Source organism: Sus scrofa, chromosome 6 (genome assembly GCF_000003025.6).
Source record: "Sus scrofa isolate TJ Tabasco breed Duroc chromosome 6, Sscrofa11.1, whole genome shotgun sequence".
NCBI lineage: Eukaryota > Metazoa > Chordata > Mammalia > Artiodactyla > Suidae > Sus > Sus scrofa.
The window spans coordinates 92412798-92429870 of record NC_010448.4 but is presented as its reverse complement, the minus strand read 5'-3'; the positions used below and the strand labels follow the sequence as shown (position 1 = coordinate 92429870).

At 49.5% G+C, this 17073-nt stretch overlaps 1 protein-coding gene across 6 annotated transcripts; it reads right to left on the bottom strand.

Annotated features, from left to right (window-relative positions):
- Nucleotides 173-16600, bottom strand: SH3D21 (SH3 domain containing 21). Of its 6 annotated transcripts, none has more exons than XM_021095932.1 (17): nucleotides 16438-16600; nucleotides 16109-16266; nucleotides 15939-16002; nucleotides 15585-15703; nucleotides 15254-15344; nucleotides 15024-15079; nucleotides 14891-14936; nucleotides 14637-14737; nucleotides 14443-14529; nucleotides 14237-14279; nucleotides 2053-2146; nucleotides 1906-1958; nucleotides 1701-1795; nucleotides 775-1545; nucleotides 599-673; nucleotides 445-508; nucleotides 173-366 (listed from the first exon to the last, which is right to left on the bottom strand). In XM_021095932.1, exons 1-17 carry the CDS (start codon nucleotides 16439-16441, stop codon nucleotides 215-217), a joined length of 2073 nt encoding a protein of 690 aa, XP_020951591.1. In that variant the 5' UTR covers nucleotides 16442-16600; the 3' UTR covers nucleotides 173-214. The 6 variants fall into 6 exon arrangements, with proteins under 6 accessions (XP_020951591.1, XP_020951592.1, XP_020951589.1 ...); XM_021095933.1 differs by having other exon boundaries at nucleotides 15585-15682; XM_021095930.1 differs by having other exon boundaries at nucleotides 599-1545.

Below are 17073 nucleotides of genomic sequence, written 5' to 3'. Positions count from 1 at the left end.
CCCCCGCCCGCCATCCGCTGGATAAAAATAGCCGCGCGCAAGCCTTGGGAACGGTAATGGGAGCCACATGTTGGCCAGATGTGCCCGGGAGCCACAGCCCGGAATGCGGAGGCCGGGAGCGCCAGCCCCGCCCCGCCGCACAGGCCCCGCCCCGCACGGACCAGGCAGGCGCTGCGCGCACACAGGGCAGTTTATTTTCTTGCGTTTCCCAAAGTCATGTGGAAGGACGTGGGTGGCCGGAGCCAGACTTCGCTCCAGGTCCCGCTGTAGTCTCTCCCGGGTCCACCCTCAATGCGTCTGCGTCTGCGTCTGCGCGTGGAGGGAGCCCCGAGTCCGGGACTCCTGGGTCCTCCGCTTCATCTGCACCTAGTGGAGAGAGGGCGTCAGGGAAGGGCCGGCCTCGTGCCCCCGTCCCGCCAGGCGGGGGATCCGCGCCAGGCCCACCTCCAGCAACTGGCGCTTTTCCCTCTCGCTCTTCAGCTCCTTCCAGATGTCGGTCAGCTTCTTTCTGCGGAAGCGGACAGAGGGGAAGGGAAGGGGTGGGCTGCGCAGGCCTAGAGCCCCCGTCCCTCTCCTTCCCGTCCCCCTCCCCACTTACTCCAGCTGCAGTCCCATCTGCTCCAGCGACCTCCTTAAAGCCTCCACCTCGTCCTTTAGCCTCATCACGTCGTCTCTGTCACGTTTACTGTCTGTGAGATTTTGCAGGACCCAGGCGTGGAGGGTGGGAGTCACTTGGGGCGTGATGGCTTGTGGGGTCTGGTCAGCCGGGGTTACCTCTTCAGGGGATCTCTCTTCTTTGAGAGTTTCCTCCTTTTGGGGAGCAGCCTCATACTTTGCCGATGGCTCCTCCAGGAAGGTGGTAGCCTCTTCCCGGATGTGGGCCTTCTCAAGGGCTGCCATGGATCCTTGCTTGGACTGGGATTCGGACTGGAGAGGGGAACTCTCCTCCTTATCCAGGGGATGCTTCACTCCAGAGAGGGGGTGCTCCTCTGGCATGTGGACCTCCTCTAGGGATTGAGCCTCACTGGCCTCAAGAGACCTGGCATTTGTCAGGGCTTCCTCCAGAGAGAAGTGTTGAAACTGAGAGTTGTCTCGAGTGGAAGCCTCTTCAGAGGACGCCTGCATCGGGGTCAAGACCTTTCCTAGGGTGGGGGCTTCATCCCCAGGAGGGGCCATCTTTGGACCAGGGGCTTCATCTTCCGATGGGACTTCTGGGACCTGGGCCTCATGCACAGAAAAGACCCTGTCTGGGCTGGGGGCCTTGTCCTCCAGAGTTGGGGTCTCCTCTAGGGTAGGGAACTTATCTAGAGTTAAGGTTTCCTCTGGAGTGGGGGCCTTTTCCTCCAGAGTTGGGGTCTCCTCTAGGGTAGGGAACTTATCTGGAGTTAAGGTTTCCTCTGGAGTGGGGACCTTATCCAGAGACAGGGTCTTCTCTGGGCTGAGGGCCTTATCTGGAGATGGAGTCTTCTCTGGGCTGAGGGCCTTCTTTGGTGTTGGGGTTTTATTCACATGAGGAGCCTTTGCAAGGCTGATCTGCTCTTCCTTCTGTGGTGATGGGGTGAGGTCTCAGCCAAGGCCTGGGTACCTTGATGGTCTGAATCTGCTTCCCCTTGGCCTGGAATCCTTCACCCTCACACACCACGCCCCTGGGAAGCAGGCTCTCCCCAGGATCCCTGCCCTCCCAAGTCTGGGCCTCTCACCTGACTGGCTGCAGAGCGCTGCTGGGAAGCCTGGGTTTTGGATCGCTTTCTGCCAGGGAGGCTTGGACACTTACTCAGGAAGCTGCTTCTGGAGCCTGTAGAGCAGACCCTCAGCAGCCCTTGGACCCCAAGCCTCTCCCCATCATTGTCCCTCAGCACAGCCACCCCCAGCCTCCCGCCACTGCAGGAAGGCATCAAGACTTACTGGAGGTTGGGGAGGGGCGCTTCTGGCTGTCTCTGCTGGATGTCCGAGATGGCCTGGAACATGTCCCCATCAGAGCCGGGGGTGGGGGCAGGGAGAAGCATTCCCTTTGTATCCTCCTCCTTCCCCCTCCCACCCCCTGCTCCTTACTTGGCTTTGCTGGGCCCAGCGAAGCTTGTCGCTAGCTTCTTGACTGGAGGGATGGCTGTTGTGGGAATCACCTTTTTGGGTTCCTTAATAGGAGCTGGGAGGGGAGAGGGGAGTGAGGCCTTCATTCATTCACTTATCCATTCACCAAGAGTCACTGGCGCCATCCTGGGCTGTGCACAGGGAACTAGTGACAGGAGATGAATCATATTTGACTCTGCGTCCTCAGGGCTCTAGGGATGCTGGCCACCCTCATGCCACAGAAGCACAGAGGATGTGGCGGCACCCCCAAAGAGGTGTCAGAAAAGCCTCTGGGGGGATGGCTCCAAATCCATGCTCTTCTGAAGCCTTGTTCTGGGCTTAATGCTCACGGCTGGTTCAGACTCTTCTCCTTCCTGGACCATGGCAACAGCTTTCCCTCTTCTTTTTTTTTTAAATGTAGACTTTTTATTTATTTATTTTTTATTTTATTTTATTTTTTGTTGTTGTTGTTGTTGCTATTTCTTGGGCCGCTCCTGCTGCATATAGAGGTTCCCAGGCTAGGGGTTGAATCGGAGCTGTAGCTGCCGGCCTACGCCAGAGCCACAGCAACGCAAGATCCGAGCCGAGTCTGCAACCTACACCACAGCTCACGGCAACGCCAGATCCTTAACCCACTGAGCAAGGGCAGGGACCGAACCCGCAACCTCATGGTTCCTAGTCGGATTCGTTAACCACTGCGCCACGACGGGAACTCCCAGCTTTCCCTCTTCTCATCCGCCCTCCCTCCTCTATCACATCTACTCCCTAGGAGATCTCACCCAGTCTTAGTGGGTGTAATTATCATCAGAAAGCCAACACCTCCTAAATGTTCACCTCTAGCCCCTTCCAGACTCATGCCCAATGGCCCTCTCAGTCTCTCCCCTTAGCATTACCAGAATGAATCTCTTGCTTCCCAACCTCTTTGCCCCTGGAAACTGCCCCTTCCCCAGTTCTCCCCACCTCGCCCACTCACTCAGATGACAGAGTAAGGAGCCCTCCTTGACCCTTTTATTCCCTTATGCTGCATATCCAAACCATCACAAAGTCCTATCCCCTCTATGGAGTTCCCACGATGGCTCAGCAGTAACGAACCTGACAAGTATCCATGAGGACACGGTTTGATCCTGGCCCCCTCCCAGTGGGTTAAGGATCTGGCATAGGCTGGCAGCTGCAGCTCCGATTCAACCCCTAGCCCAGAAACTTGCATATGCCATGGGTGTGGCCCCGCACCCCCCAAAAAGAAGTCCTGTCTGCTCTAAACACATCCTGAATCTAGCCACTCGTCACCACCTCCACCACTAAGTTTTCTAAGTCAAGCCACACCATCTTCACTGGGACTGTTGCGACAGCCTCCAACCTGGGCTTGGGCTGCTCCCACCCTGCCTGTGCTGTGCAAGCAGACATAAACAAGAGAAGTAAATTATGTTAGCGTGTCAGAGATTTATTAGTACTATTGAGGAAGAACAAGCAGAAGAAGGTCTAATTTTAAATGGGGGCTCAGAGAAGGCCAGGCTGAGAAGGTGACATCAGCGCAAGCACCTGAGGGCAGTCACACAGAGTGACATTCCATATCCACGAACACACTGACAGTCACTCTGGCACATGCACACATCCTGAAATTGACTCACCCATTAGCACACACAGAGACCAAAAAAAAACAAAAACCAAAACCAACCCCTGTACTGTGAGAGGTGGTGGGTGAGAGCATGGATCCTATAGCCAAAAAGCAGGCTTGGAATTCCGGCTCTATTAGCCAGTTGTGTGAGAAAAGGGATGGTACCTTAACCTCTCTGTGCTCCTTGTCTGCATCCATAAAACATGGATAACGAGTACAGACACATTGTGTAGCTGTTGTGAGGTTTAAGGGACTTAATCCCTGTGAGGTGCTTAGAAGAGTGTCTGGCATATAGTCAAGGCTCAGTAAATGTTAACTTTGACGCCTGCTGCTGGTCGTTTGGCTGACTAGGTGCTCCCACTACAGAGCAATTATCTCGCTTAGGATACAATTGTGAAGCATGTTGGACACACAAGAGGGAGGAGAGGGGCCACAAAAAAGAAGGAACTGGGGCCAGAAAGGAAGTGAGGGGGCAGCACTATTTTGTGGTTCCTGAGCTTGGGGCCTGTGATGAATAGCAGGTGCCCTGGGTTCTGCTCCCTTGGTCACCACAGGCCCAAAGCGTGGGAGCCAGAAGGCAGTGCGAGCCTTGTACCACTTTCTGCCAGAGGGCTCCAGGGGTCTCTGGTGGTTGGTGCCCTCTGGCTACTGGCAGGAGTAAAAGCAAGTCTTCTCCAGAAGATGGTTCCCCTAAAACTCCCACAGACTGAGATCATAAAACACACAAGAAAGCAGGCCACTGAGAGACGGAGTCAGCAGATGCCACACACAGTAGATACTGGCAGTTCCGGGTAGGGAACGCAGCATAGCTAGGTAGAACATATTGGAAGAAATCAAGGATGACCATGTCACAAAGGGACCATCAGGAATAAACACGCAGATTTGGGGGGAGAAAAAAAAAATCACACTATTAGAGACGAAACAGAGCAGACTCGAAACAAAATGCAATGTATTAAGTTAAACAGCAGGTTTAGACAACATAGCCAAAAATGAGTTCCTGCTGTGGCGTAGTGGGTTAAGTATCTGAATTCATTGGCTTGGGTTGCTGAGGAGGTTTGGGGATCGATCCCCAGCCCAGCACAGTGGGTTAAAGGAGGCAGTGTTGCCACAGCTACAGCATAGGTTGTAGCTGCAACTCAGATACAACCCCTGGCCCAAGAACTTCCAAATGCTGTGAGTGGAGCCAAAAAAAAAAAAAAAAAGATAAATAAATACACATAAGAGTGAGTTCCTGTTGTGGCGCAACTGAAGTGAATCCCATTAGGAACCATGAAGGTGCAGGTTCGATCCTTGGCCTCACTCGGTGAGTTAAGGATCTGGTGTTGCTGTGAGCTGTGGTGTAGGTCGAAGACTCTGCTTGGATCTGGCATTGCTGTGGCTGTGGCGTAGGCCAGCAGATACAGCTCCAATTAGACCCGTCTGGGAACCTCCATATGCCACAGGTGCAGCCCTAAAAAGACAAAAAAACCGAACAAACAAATATAGCCAAAAAAGCTAGAGAGAGAATTAGTGAAACTAGAAGTAGAGTGAGACAAGGAGCAAATAATTTGAAAGCCATGTTTTGTCTTGTTTTTTTGCTTTTTAGGGCCACACCTGTGGCATATGGAAGTTCCCAGGCGAGGGGTCTAATCGGAGCTACAGCTGCTCGCCTGTGCCACAGTCACAGCAACGCCAGATCCCAGCCACGTATGCGACCTCCACCGCAGCTCACAGCAATGCTGGATCCTTAACCCACTGAGCGAGGCCAGGGATTGAACCTGCAACCTCATGGTTCCTAGTTGGATTCGTTTCCGCTGCGCCACGATGGGAACTCCTGAAAGCCATGTTAAAAGGAAAGGAATAGATAACAAAACTGGGGTTTGACTATGGCTGAGTGAGGTGGTAGGTAAATCCTTTCCTTACGCAATAACTATAAAGCTGGATAAAAATGATGTAACAGGAGTTCCCATTGTGACACAGTGGAAATGAATCCGAGTAGTATCCATGAGGACGAGGATTCAATCCCTGGCCTCGCTCAGTGGGTTAAGGTTCCAGCATTGCCGTGAGCTGTGGTGTAGGTCACAGATGCAGCTGGGATCTGGCGGTAGGCCGGCAGCAACAGCTCTGATTAGACCCCTAGCCTGGGAACCTCCATATGCCACGGGTGTGGCCCTAAAAAAGAAACACACACACACACACACACACAAAGACACCATCAAGAAAGTGAAAAGACAATCCAAAGAATGGGGAAGAAATAAATACTTGCAAATCATATATCTGATTATGGGCTTTTATCTAGAAAATATAAAGAACTCCTAAAACCCAATAAAAAAATGGGCAAGGACCCAAATAGATACTTCTTCAGAAGATATACAAATAGCCAATAAATACATGAAAAGATGCTCAACAACATAAACTATAAAAGAAATACAAAGCCAAGCCACAAGGAGATAGCACTTCATATCCACCAGTATAATTACGGTCAAATGACAAATAAGTGTTGGTGTGAATATGTAGAAACTGGAGCCCTCATGCACTATTAATGGGAATAAAAAATGGTGCAACCACCCTGGAAAATAGTCTAGCAGTTCTTCCCAAAGTTAAACACAGAGTTATCATATCACCTAGCAAATTCTTTCATAGGTATGTGCCCAAGAGAAATGGAAACATGTCCACATAGACTTGTACGTGAAAGTTTATAACCAAAAAGTAGAAATAACCCAACTGTCCACCAGCTAATGAGTGGATAAAAAGTGATACAATGGAATATTATTGGGCAATAAAAAGGAATGAAGTACAAAACATACCACAAAAATGGATGAACCTTGAAAACATTATGCAAGGTGAAAGAAGCCCATTAAAGAGATCATATATTGGAGTTCCCATCATGGCACAGCAGAAACGAATCTGACTAGTATCCATGTCCATGAGGATTCAATCCCTGGCCTTGCTCAGTAGGTCGGTGATCCAGTATTGCCCTGAGCTGTGTGTGGTGTAGGTTGCAAATGCGGCTCAGATCCAGCATTGCTGTGGCTGTGGTGTAGGCCTGCAGCTGCAGCTGATCCAACCCCATAAGTGAGTGTGGCCCTAAAACAGCAAAAAGAAAAAAGAAAAAAAAAAAAAAAAAAAAAAAGGAAAAAGAACAGGAGTTCTCTTGTGGCACAGCAGTTAATGACCCAGCACTGTCACTACAGCAGCCTGGGTTGCTACTGTAGCATGGGTTCAGTCCCTGGCCTGGAAACTTCCGCATGCCACGGGAATGGCCAAAAGAAAAAGAAGAACAAACAAAACCTAAAGTCAGCAGAGGGAAGGAGATAAGATAATAAACATCAGAGAGGAAATAAAATAGAGATTAAAAAAAACAATAGAAAATATCAATAAAACCAAGAGCAGGGTCTTAGAAAGGATAAACAAAATTGATAAATCTTTGGCCAGGCACACCAAGAAGAAAAGGGAGAGAACACAAATAAACAAAATAAAGGAACACAACAGAAGCAGGAGCAGGCAGGAAGGTTCTGGGAAATGCAGCTGCTGGCTGCCTCCCCAGGACACTTTCGGGTGTCTGCCAGGCAATGGAGGGCTGATTGGAAAGGAAGAAAAGGAGCCTGGGGTGGGGCGGCAGTGGAAAAATCACAACCAGAGGAAACAAAATAAGGTGTGCTCTGGAGGCAGAAACTCATAGGGAGAAGGCAAAAGGCGAGCCAGCCCACTCCCGGGCACACAGACAGTCAGCCTGGGTGGGAGGAAGATGGACGATGTGGGACCAAAGGAGATGGGTGAAAATGATGATGGACCAGCAATAGTTCCATAAAGCTCTCTGGGGAGGGTTGCGGGGGACAAGGTTCAACTGTACAGGGAGGGAAGCGAAATTCACAGGCCCCAGAGGACACGGCAGTGAGGAAGTCTGGAAGAAGGGGGCCACACAGAGAAAAAAGGAGCATTTGTTAGGAAGGTGGGAAAATAAAATGGAGTAGAAATAAATAAATAAATAAATAAATAAAATTAAACAAAATAAGACATGAGAGGAGAAATCACAATTGCTAGCGCAGAAACACAAAACAAACTACAAGAGTATATTATGAACAACTATATTCTCAGAAATTTGACAACCTAGAAGAAATGGACAACCTTCTAGATGCATAAAACACATCAAAAGGGAATCAAGAAGAAACAGATAACTTGAAAGCAGACTGATCACTAGAAGTAAAACGGTATCTGTAAAAATAATAATAAAGTACAAAACTCCCTACAAATAAAAGTTCAGGGCCAGATGGCTTCACAGGCAAATTCTACCAAAGACGGAAAGAAGAATTTATACTGATCCTTCTCAAACTCTTCCAAAAATTTTAAGAGGAAAAACACTCCCAAAGACATTCTGTGAAGCCACCATTACCCTGATACCCAAACCAAAGATACTACCAAAAGAGAAAATTACAGGCCAATATATTTGAAGAATATAGATGCAAAAATTCTCAACAAAATATTAGCAAACCAAATCCAACAGCATATTTTAAAAGATCATAAGAAATCCCGTCGTGGCTCAGTGGGAAGGAATCTGACTAATATCCATGAGAACACAGGTTTGACCCCCGGCCTCACTCAGTGGGTTAAGGATCCAGTGTTGCCGTGAGCTGTGGTGTAGGTCTCAGACTTGGCTTAGATCTGGTGTTGCTGTGGCTGTGGTATAGGCCAGCGGTTGCAGCTCTGATTCAACCCCTAGCCTGGGAATCTCCATATGCCGCGGGAGCAGCCACCCCCCAAAAAGATCATACATCACAACCAAGCTGGATTCATCCCAGGGTCAAAAAGATGGCTCAACATATGCAAATCCATCAATGTGATATACCACACCAACAAACGAGAAGAAAAAAACTGCATGATCATCTCAATAGGCGCAGAAAAAGCATTCAATAAAATTCAACATCCATTCATGATGAAAACTCTTACCAAAGTGGGTATAAAGGGAACATATTGTAACATAATAAAAGCAATTTATGATAAACTCACAGCCAATATAATGCTCAATGGTGAAAAGCTGAAAGCCTTCCCTGCTAAAATGCGGGAACAAGACACGGCTGCCCACTCTCACTGCTTCTCTCTCTCTCTTTCTCTCTTTTTTTTTTGGCCTTTTTTAAGGGCCACATCCATGGCATATGGAGGTTCCCAGGCTAGGGGTTCAATCAGAGCTACAGCTGCCGGCCTATGCCACAGCCACAGCCACAGCCACGCCGGATCCTTAACCCACTGAGTGAGGCCAGGGATCAAACTCACAACCTCATGGTTCCTAGTCAGATTCGTTTCTGCTGCACCACAACAGGAACGCCACCACTTCTCTTAAACATAGTATTGGAAATCCTAGCCTCAACTATCAGACAAAAAAAATAAATAAAAGGTATCCAAATTGGTAGGAAAGAAGTAAAACTGTCATTATATGCAGATGACATGATACTACATATAAAAATTCTTAAAGACTCCATACAAAAACTACTAAAACTGATAAATTCGTCAAGGCAGCAGGATATAAAGATTAACATACAGAAATTTGTTGCATTTCTTTACACTAATCATGAAATATCAGAAGGGAATGTCAACAAAACAATCCCTTTTAAAATCACATCGAAAAGGAAGTTCCGGAGTTCCCATCGTGGCGCAGTGGTTAACGAATCTGACTAGGAACCATGGGGTTGCGGGTTCGGTCCCTGCCCTTGCTCAGTGGGTTAAGGATCTGGCGTTGCCGTGAGCTGTGGTGTAGGTCACAGACGCGGCTCGCATCCTGCATTGCTGTGACTCTGGCGTAGGCTGGCAGCTACAGCTCCAATTCCACCCCTAGCCTGGGAACTTCCATATGCCGCGGGAGTGGCCCAAGAAGTGGCAAAAAGACAAAAAGACCAAAAAAAAAAAAAAAAAAAAAAAAGGAAGTTCCTTTGTGGTGCAGCAGGTTAAGGATCTGACATTGCCTCAGCTATGGCACAGGCAGCAACTGTGGTGCAGGTTCAATCCCTGGCCTGGGAACTTCCACATGCCATGAGTGCGGCAAAAAAATAAAAATAAATATAAAATAAAATCACATTAAAAAATACTTAGGAATAAACCTGACCAAGAAGGTGAAAGATTGTTATGCTAAGAACTATAAAACATTAATAAAGGAAATTGAAGATGATTCAAAGAAACAGAAAGATATCCATGCTCCTGGATTAGAAGAAATGCTATTGTTAACATGGCCACACAACCCACAGCAATCTACAGGTTTAATGTCATCCCTGTCAAATCATCCATGATATTTTTCACAGAACTAGAAGAAATAATCCTAAAATTTATACGGAACCAGAAAAGACCCAGAATTGCCAAAGCAATCCTTAGGAAGAAGAACAAAGCAGGAGGCATAACCCGCCCAGAATTCAGACTATACTACAAAACTTAAGTAATCAAAACAGCATGGTATTAGCACAAAAAAAGGACATATGGATCAATGGAACAGAATAGAAGCCCAGAGATAAACCCATACACCTACGGATAATTAATCTTAGACAAAGGAGGCATAAATATGCGATGGAGAAAAAGACAGTCTCTTCAGCAAGTGGAGCTGGAAAAGCTGGGCAGATGCACGTAAATCAATGAATATTCACACACCATACATAAAAAATAAACTCAAAATGGCTTAGACTTAAATGGGACCTAATCAAACTTCCAAGCTTTTACACAGCAAAGGAAACAATAAACAAAATGAAAAGACAATCCATGGACTGGGAGAAAATATTTGCAAATGATGCAACCAACAAGGGCTTAATTTCCAAATGTATAAGCAGTTCATAAAACTCAACACACACACACAAAACAACCCAATCAAAAAATGGGCAGAAGATCTAAATAGACATTTCTCTAAAGAAGACATAGGATGGCCAATAGGCACATGACAATATGCTCATCATCGGAGTTCCCATATAGCTCAGCAGTAATGAACCCACCTAGTATCCATAAGGATGCTGGTTTGATCCCTGGCCTTGCTCAGTGGGTTAAGGATCTGGCATTGCTGTGAGCTGTGGTGTAGGTCACAGACATGGCTCTGATCCCACATGGCTGGGACATAAAGAGAACAGACTTGTGGTTGCCAAGGGGGAGAGGGTGAAGGAGGGAAAGATTGGGAGTCTACGATTAGCAGATGCAACCTAGTAACATACAGGATGAATCAATAGCAAAGTTCTACTGTACACTCCAGGGAACTATTTTCAATATTCTGTGATAAACCATAATGGGAAAAGAACATGAAAAAGAGGTGTTCCCTGGTGGCTTAGTGGTTAGGGATTTGGTGTTGTCATTGCTACAGTTACGGTTTGATCCCTGGCCTGGGAACTTCCAGATGCTGCAGGTGTGGCTGAAATTTTTTTTTGTCTTTTTGCCTTTTCTTGAGCCTCTCCTGCAGCATATGGAGGTTCACAGGCCAAGGGTCTAATCGGAGGTGTAGCCACCAACCTACGCCAGAGCCACAGCAACACAGGATCCGAGCCACGTCTGCAACCTACACCACAGCTCACAGCAACGCCGGATCGTTAACCCACTGAGCAAGGCCAGGGATTGAACCTGCAATCTCACGGTTTCTAGTCAGATTCGTTAACCACTGCACCACGACAGGAACCCCCAAATTTTTTTAAATTAAGAACTCCTGTTCATCCTGCTGTATAGCACTAGGAATTATATCTAGTCACTTAAGATGGAGGATGATAATGTGAGAAAAAGAATGTGTATGTGTAACTGGGTCACCTTGCTGTACAGTAGAAAATTGACAGAACACTATAAACCAGCTATGATGGAAAAATAAAAATCATTAAAAAAATTATTCTGGTATACAAAAAAAAAAAAACTCCTGTTCATCAAAAAATATCATTTTAAAAAAAAGTGGGAGTTCCCATTGTGGCTCAGTGAGTTAAGGACCTGACATAGTCTCCGTGAGGATGCAGGTTTGATCTCTGGCCTTGATCAATGGGTTAAAGATCTGGTGTCATTGCAAGCTGCGGTGTAAGTCACAGATGACGTTCTGGCATTGCGTGGCTGTGGCTTAGGCCCCAGCTGCAGCTCCAATTTGACCTCTAGCCTGGGAACTTCCATATGATGCAGGTGTGGCCATAAAAAGAAAAAAGAAAAGCCACAGACTGAGGGAAAATATCTATCACCCGTATTCAGAATATATAAAGAACTCCTACAAATTATTACTAACCAGGGAAATAGATGAAGTCCACAATGAGATGCTCTTTTGTATTAGATTCACAAAAATAATGAAATCGGACGATGCCAAGTGTGGAAGAGGATTTGGATCAGTACGATCTCTCAAACACTGATGCTGGAGCAGTAACATATACCATCGCTTTGGAAACTAACACGACTATCTCAGAAAAGTTGAACATTCACAATCTAGCAGTGCCACTCCTAGAATTATATCCTAGAGAAACACTTTACCTGCACACCTGCAGACAGAAAGAGGGATGTTTATGGCAGCATTATTTGTAATAGTAAGAACCAGAAACAATGAAAATGTCCAACACAGGGAGTTCCCGTCGTGGCTCAGCTGAAACGAATCTGACTAGCATCCATGAGGACGCAGGTTTGATTCCTGGCCTCCCTCAGTGGGTTAAGGATCCAGTGTTGCCATGAGCTGTGGTGTAGGTCCCAGACGAGGCTCAGACCTGGCGTTGCTGTGACTGTGATGTAGGCCAGCGTCTATAGCTCCAATTTGACCCCTAGCTGGGGAAGCTTCATGTGCCACGGGTGTGGCCTTAAAAAAAAAAAAACAAACCGAAAACCCACCCAAAAACAAAAATGTCCAACCCATCAGGAAGAGACAAGATAAACTGTGGTGATTTCCCACAAAGAATAATATACAGCAGAGAAAAATAAATGAGTGACATCTACATACAGCAGGGATGAATCTTAGAAACATAAGGTTGATGGGAAACAGCGAGTCCCAAACGACTACAAATAAAAATAAATTAAGGAGTTCCCGTCGTGGCTCAGTGGTTAACGAATCCGACTAGGAACCATGAGGTTGCGGGTTCAATCCCTGGCCTTGCTCAGTGCCTTAAGGATCTAGCGTTGCCATGAGCCGTAGTGTAGGTCGAAGACGTGGCTCGGATCCCGTGTTGCTGTGGCTCTGGTGTAGGTCAGCGGCTATAGCTCCAATTCCACCCCTAGCCTGGGAACCTCCATATGCCACGAAAGCGGCCCAAGAAATGGCAAAAAGACTAAATAAATAAATAAATTAAGTGATACACTGGTTAGGCACATACATAAGTGAGTACACTTCAAGGGAATTATTCAAAATTCAAGGTAGTAGTTAGAAGTTACCTTTGGTGTGGGGAAAGTAGCAAACAGAGGGAAAGAGGAAGAGCCCATGAACTACTTGCAATGTTCTAGATTTCTGATTTTGGGTGACAGACTGTTGTTCGTTAGTAGTTTTGTTTGGTATGTTTTTTTCTTTTTTGGCTGCCCTGCAGCATATGGAATGCCTGGGCCAGGGGTCAAATCAGAGCCATAGTTGTGCCCTATGCCACAGCTTCAGCAAAGGTGGATCCTTTAACACACTGCCCTGGGCCAGTGTCCCATGCTGCAGAGACACCACCGATCTCATTGAGCCGCAGCAGGAACTCCCATTAGTAAGTTTTAAAGCACCTATGTTTTAAATGCAACATATTACAGTAAAAGGTAAATTAAAGACACATCCCCCATATAAAGTAACACATGGGAGTTACTTAACCTCTTGCTCAGTGGGTTAAAGGATCCGGTGTTGCTGTGAGCTGTGGTGTAGGTCGCAGACACAGCTCGGATCTGGCGTTGTTGTGGCTCTGGCGTAGGCCGGTGGCTACAGCTCTGATTTGACCCCTAGCCTGGGAACCTCCATATGCCGTGGCAGCAGCCCTAGAAATGGCAAAAAGACAAAATAAATAAATAAATAAATAAGTAACACATGAACAGAACTATTCATTGACACACTTAATACATACATGATCCATCACACAGTCTCGGACCCAGACATATGGATCCATACATTTCTTACAAAATAAAACAAATCTTTTTTTTTTTTTTTTTTGCTATTTAGGACTGCAGCCAGGGATATGGAGGTTCCCAGGCTAGGGGTCAAATCGGAGCTACAGCTGCCAGCCTACACCACAGCCACGGATCCGAGCCTGGTCTGTGACCTACAACACAGTTCACAGCAACGCCGGATTCTTGACCCACTGAGCAAGGCCCAGGATCAAACCCGCATCCTCATGAATCCTAGTTGGGTTTGCTAAATGCTGAGCCACGTTGGGAACTCCCAAAATAGAACAAATCTAAACACATTCTTTCATGAGAATGACAGTCACATTCCCAAGACAGAAGAACAGGAACATTTTAACACACACAAAGTGACACATTCCTAACACTGACCCACATACATTCTTACTAGTCCCTTCACCCATAGGGAGGTACCTCCTAAGGGGGTACATCGACCACTGGGGAGCTATGGGTGTTTATGGGCAACTGGACTGGTGGGTCTCCTAGAGAGCAACCCTCCCAACCCCAGGTTTCCCAGACACCCACCTGATTCCCGGGATACCACTTTCCGTGGGGCCAGCTTCTTAATCTGTGCGGAGAACAAGTGTCAGAACCTGAAGAGAAGCCCTCACATTTCTAGGCCACCCTCATTTGCAGGTGGCCTTCCAGCCGTGTCCAGTGAGTGCCACGACCTCCAAGTTTGTCCAGAGTAGCCTGCCCCTTGCCACCTGAGTGCCTGGCTCCGTACTCACTGGGGGTGGTGGGAGCACAAAGTTATCTGGAAAGAGTCCTCTTCTGCCTTGAGACTCTCCTTCCCACCAGCCCTTATCCTCTGTGGTCTGGAGAGAAAGAAGCCATAGGGAGGGGAGCTAAAGCCCCAAGTTCTGTCCCCAGGTCCACCTTTCTCAAAACCCCCAGCCCCTCGCCCTCCCTCCACCTTTCGCACCTTCCTCAGTACTTTCACCTCGTCCCCCCTCCGCAGTGCCAACTCATCTGGGGCCTCGGGATGGTAGTCAAACAGGACCCTGTAAGTCTCAGGATGGGAGACTGAGGGGAGGTCAGTTCCCTGAAGCCAAAGGCCCCCCCCAAATAAGTTATCGGCTCCCTCCTCCATCAGCCTAGCTGCGTTTCTCCCCCCTCCCCCCAAGTCAGGCTGGCTTGGAGGAGGGGATACTGTGGACCCTTTGGCTGGGTGCTCACCTGTCCGCAGGTAGTCTGGAGGGCTGTCATAGGTCAAGCTGCTCAACTAATGGGGGCAGGGGGAGGAACAAGATGAGCCTCCAATCCCCCTAAGGGGAACTTACCACTTCTTTGCCCACTACACCCAGTTTACCTTGGGAGGCCGTTGGGGGCCAAGGCTGATTGAAGGCATGTCTGGGTTAACAAGGCCTGGTGAGGGATAGTGAGGTTAGGGGGGTGCTAATCCAGTTTAGATCATGGGAGAGGTCAAAGGGGTCATGGGGCAGGACATGCGGATCACAGGCTCAGGCCACTGGGAAGGGTCATTGGAGACTGTAGAGTCTGATCACAGGGGTTCACAGGGACACAGGTTCCAGGTCTCACTTGGGGGCCCACTGTCCAGCAACTCCACAAAGTTGGATGGGAAGGCTCCCAGCTGCCCGTTCTTCTTCCCCAGCCACCAGCCGTCCTCAATCTGGGGAGAGGGTAGGACGCAGGGGCATCTGGTTCTGCCCCAAGGGTCTCCCTGGGACTCTTACATCTTGGTTCACCCCAGTTCTGTCCAACGACCCCTCTCCTCCCTTGTTCCCCCTCTTTCCCATTTCTGCGCTCCTCACCACTCCCATCACCCACACCATACTGCACCCACGTCCCCTCACCCAGAGACTTGCTCCATGATCTCCTTCCAAACCCTCTCATCTCCTCATCCGCTCACCTCCTTTATGACTTCCACAATCTCCCCAGTTTGCAGCTTCAGCTCGTCCGCCTGCTCCGGGCTGTAGTTGAAACTCACTTTGCACCATCTTGGGGGGCCTGGAAATTTGGTGGGGTGACCTGGGGTCGGAAAGGCAGGCTGCTTGAGCCTTCAGCCCCAGACAGCAGAGCTGGGGGAGGGGCGGGCCGCGAGCGCGACCCAGTTACCTCCAGGCCCCGCCCCAGGGCGGAGCATTGTACTTGAGAGCCAATCACGGACCGCAGAGCAGCCGAGCGGCCCCGCCCCAGACAAGGCGAGCAGTGGGCACTTCGCAGCCAAGGCTACGCGCGCCTGCCCACCGGCCCCAGCGCTCACCTCGGCGGCGGGCACAGCGTGGTCTCGGCACCTCCCCGGAACAACGCAGAGTCTCTGGGATTTCCTGCGAAAGAGCGCACCGGAAGGGGGGCTCTCAGCTCCCGGGGGCGCGTGCTGAGGTCCGCCCCCCGCCCCCCACGTCCCTCGCCCGACCTCTAGCCCGGCCTCACCTGCACCAGGCACTCGGGGAAGAGGCCACAATGGTCCCCCAGCTCTCCACGCAGCCAGCCCCGTGCCGGGCCCTTGCACACCTGCCGGACCACGTCCCCGGGCGCCAGGCTCAACTCATCGTCCTTCTGCGCGCGGTATCCGGCCAGGACCAGCACCTCTGCGGGAGGAAGGAGGATGGCGCGGAGACCGGCTCAGAAGGGCCCAGGCTGGCAGACTGGCCGTAGCGCGAGTTCCAGGCCCCGTATGGAGAATGGGATGAGGGTGTAGTTTTTATCGCCATTTCCACGCGGTTGCATAGAGGAGCCACCCCCAAACCCTCTGCACGTACCCATGGCTTCCGGGGCGCCTTCCAGAGCCCAGCAAGGACGGCGTGGTCCGCTCGCAGACGAGTACTGGGTCCGGGACGGCTGGGACAAGCCGCGAGATTGTGAAGCCAAGGAGGCGGAGACGCGAGCCGATAGGTCGGGCTCCAGGTGCAAGGAGTAGGTGTGGGAGAGGGGGCGGCCTGGCTCAGCAGGTTCGGCCCCCAGCCCGGGCCTGAGGACTCCAGGGTCTCTGGCCAGTGCCGGAGCCACAGCTCCCCCATATGTTCGTTTGTCTATAGTCACCTGAATTTCAGTCCTGCCACCTCCCCCCTCTCCTTTTCCCAACCTTGGCCCTGAGGGTTCGTCCCACCCTTAGCCCACAGCCTTCCCTGGCCTACCCTCACCCAGCTGGCAAGATTTTAGCGGCAGGGGTAAGGTGGGTGGGGCCTACATACCAGGGTGGGGTCCCCTAGCAGGCAGCAACCGCTCTTTCTAAGGCGGGTCCTGGGCGGCGAGGGTGGTTGCTTTGGTCTGCACAGAGCTATCGCTACTTTCTCAGGGAGGCATATTCCTCCCAGGACTCCCTTCACGGGAAGACGAAAAAAAGCGCAATCACCCTTCCTCGGGTGACGGGGACTTAGTTTGGTTTCAGAGTACAC

Bases quoted from the DNA above. Each gene is read 5' to 3' on its own strand.
- SH3D21 (XM_021095930.1), bottom strand. The intron at 14,937-15,023 runs GTAAACTGGGTG...TGCCCCCATTAG, and splicing joins GCCCCCAACGGCCTCCCAAG to TTGAGCAGCTTGACCTATGA. The intron at 509-598 runs GTAAGTGGGGAG...CCGCTTCCGCAG, and splicing joins CAGATGGGACTGCAGCTGGA to AAAGAAGCTGACCGACATCT.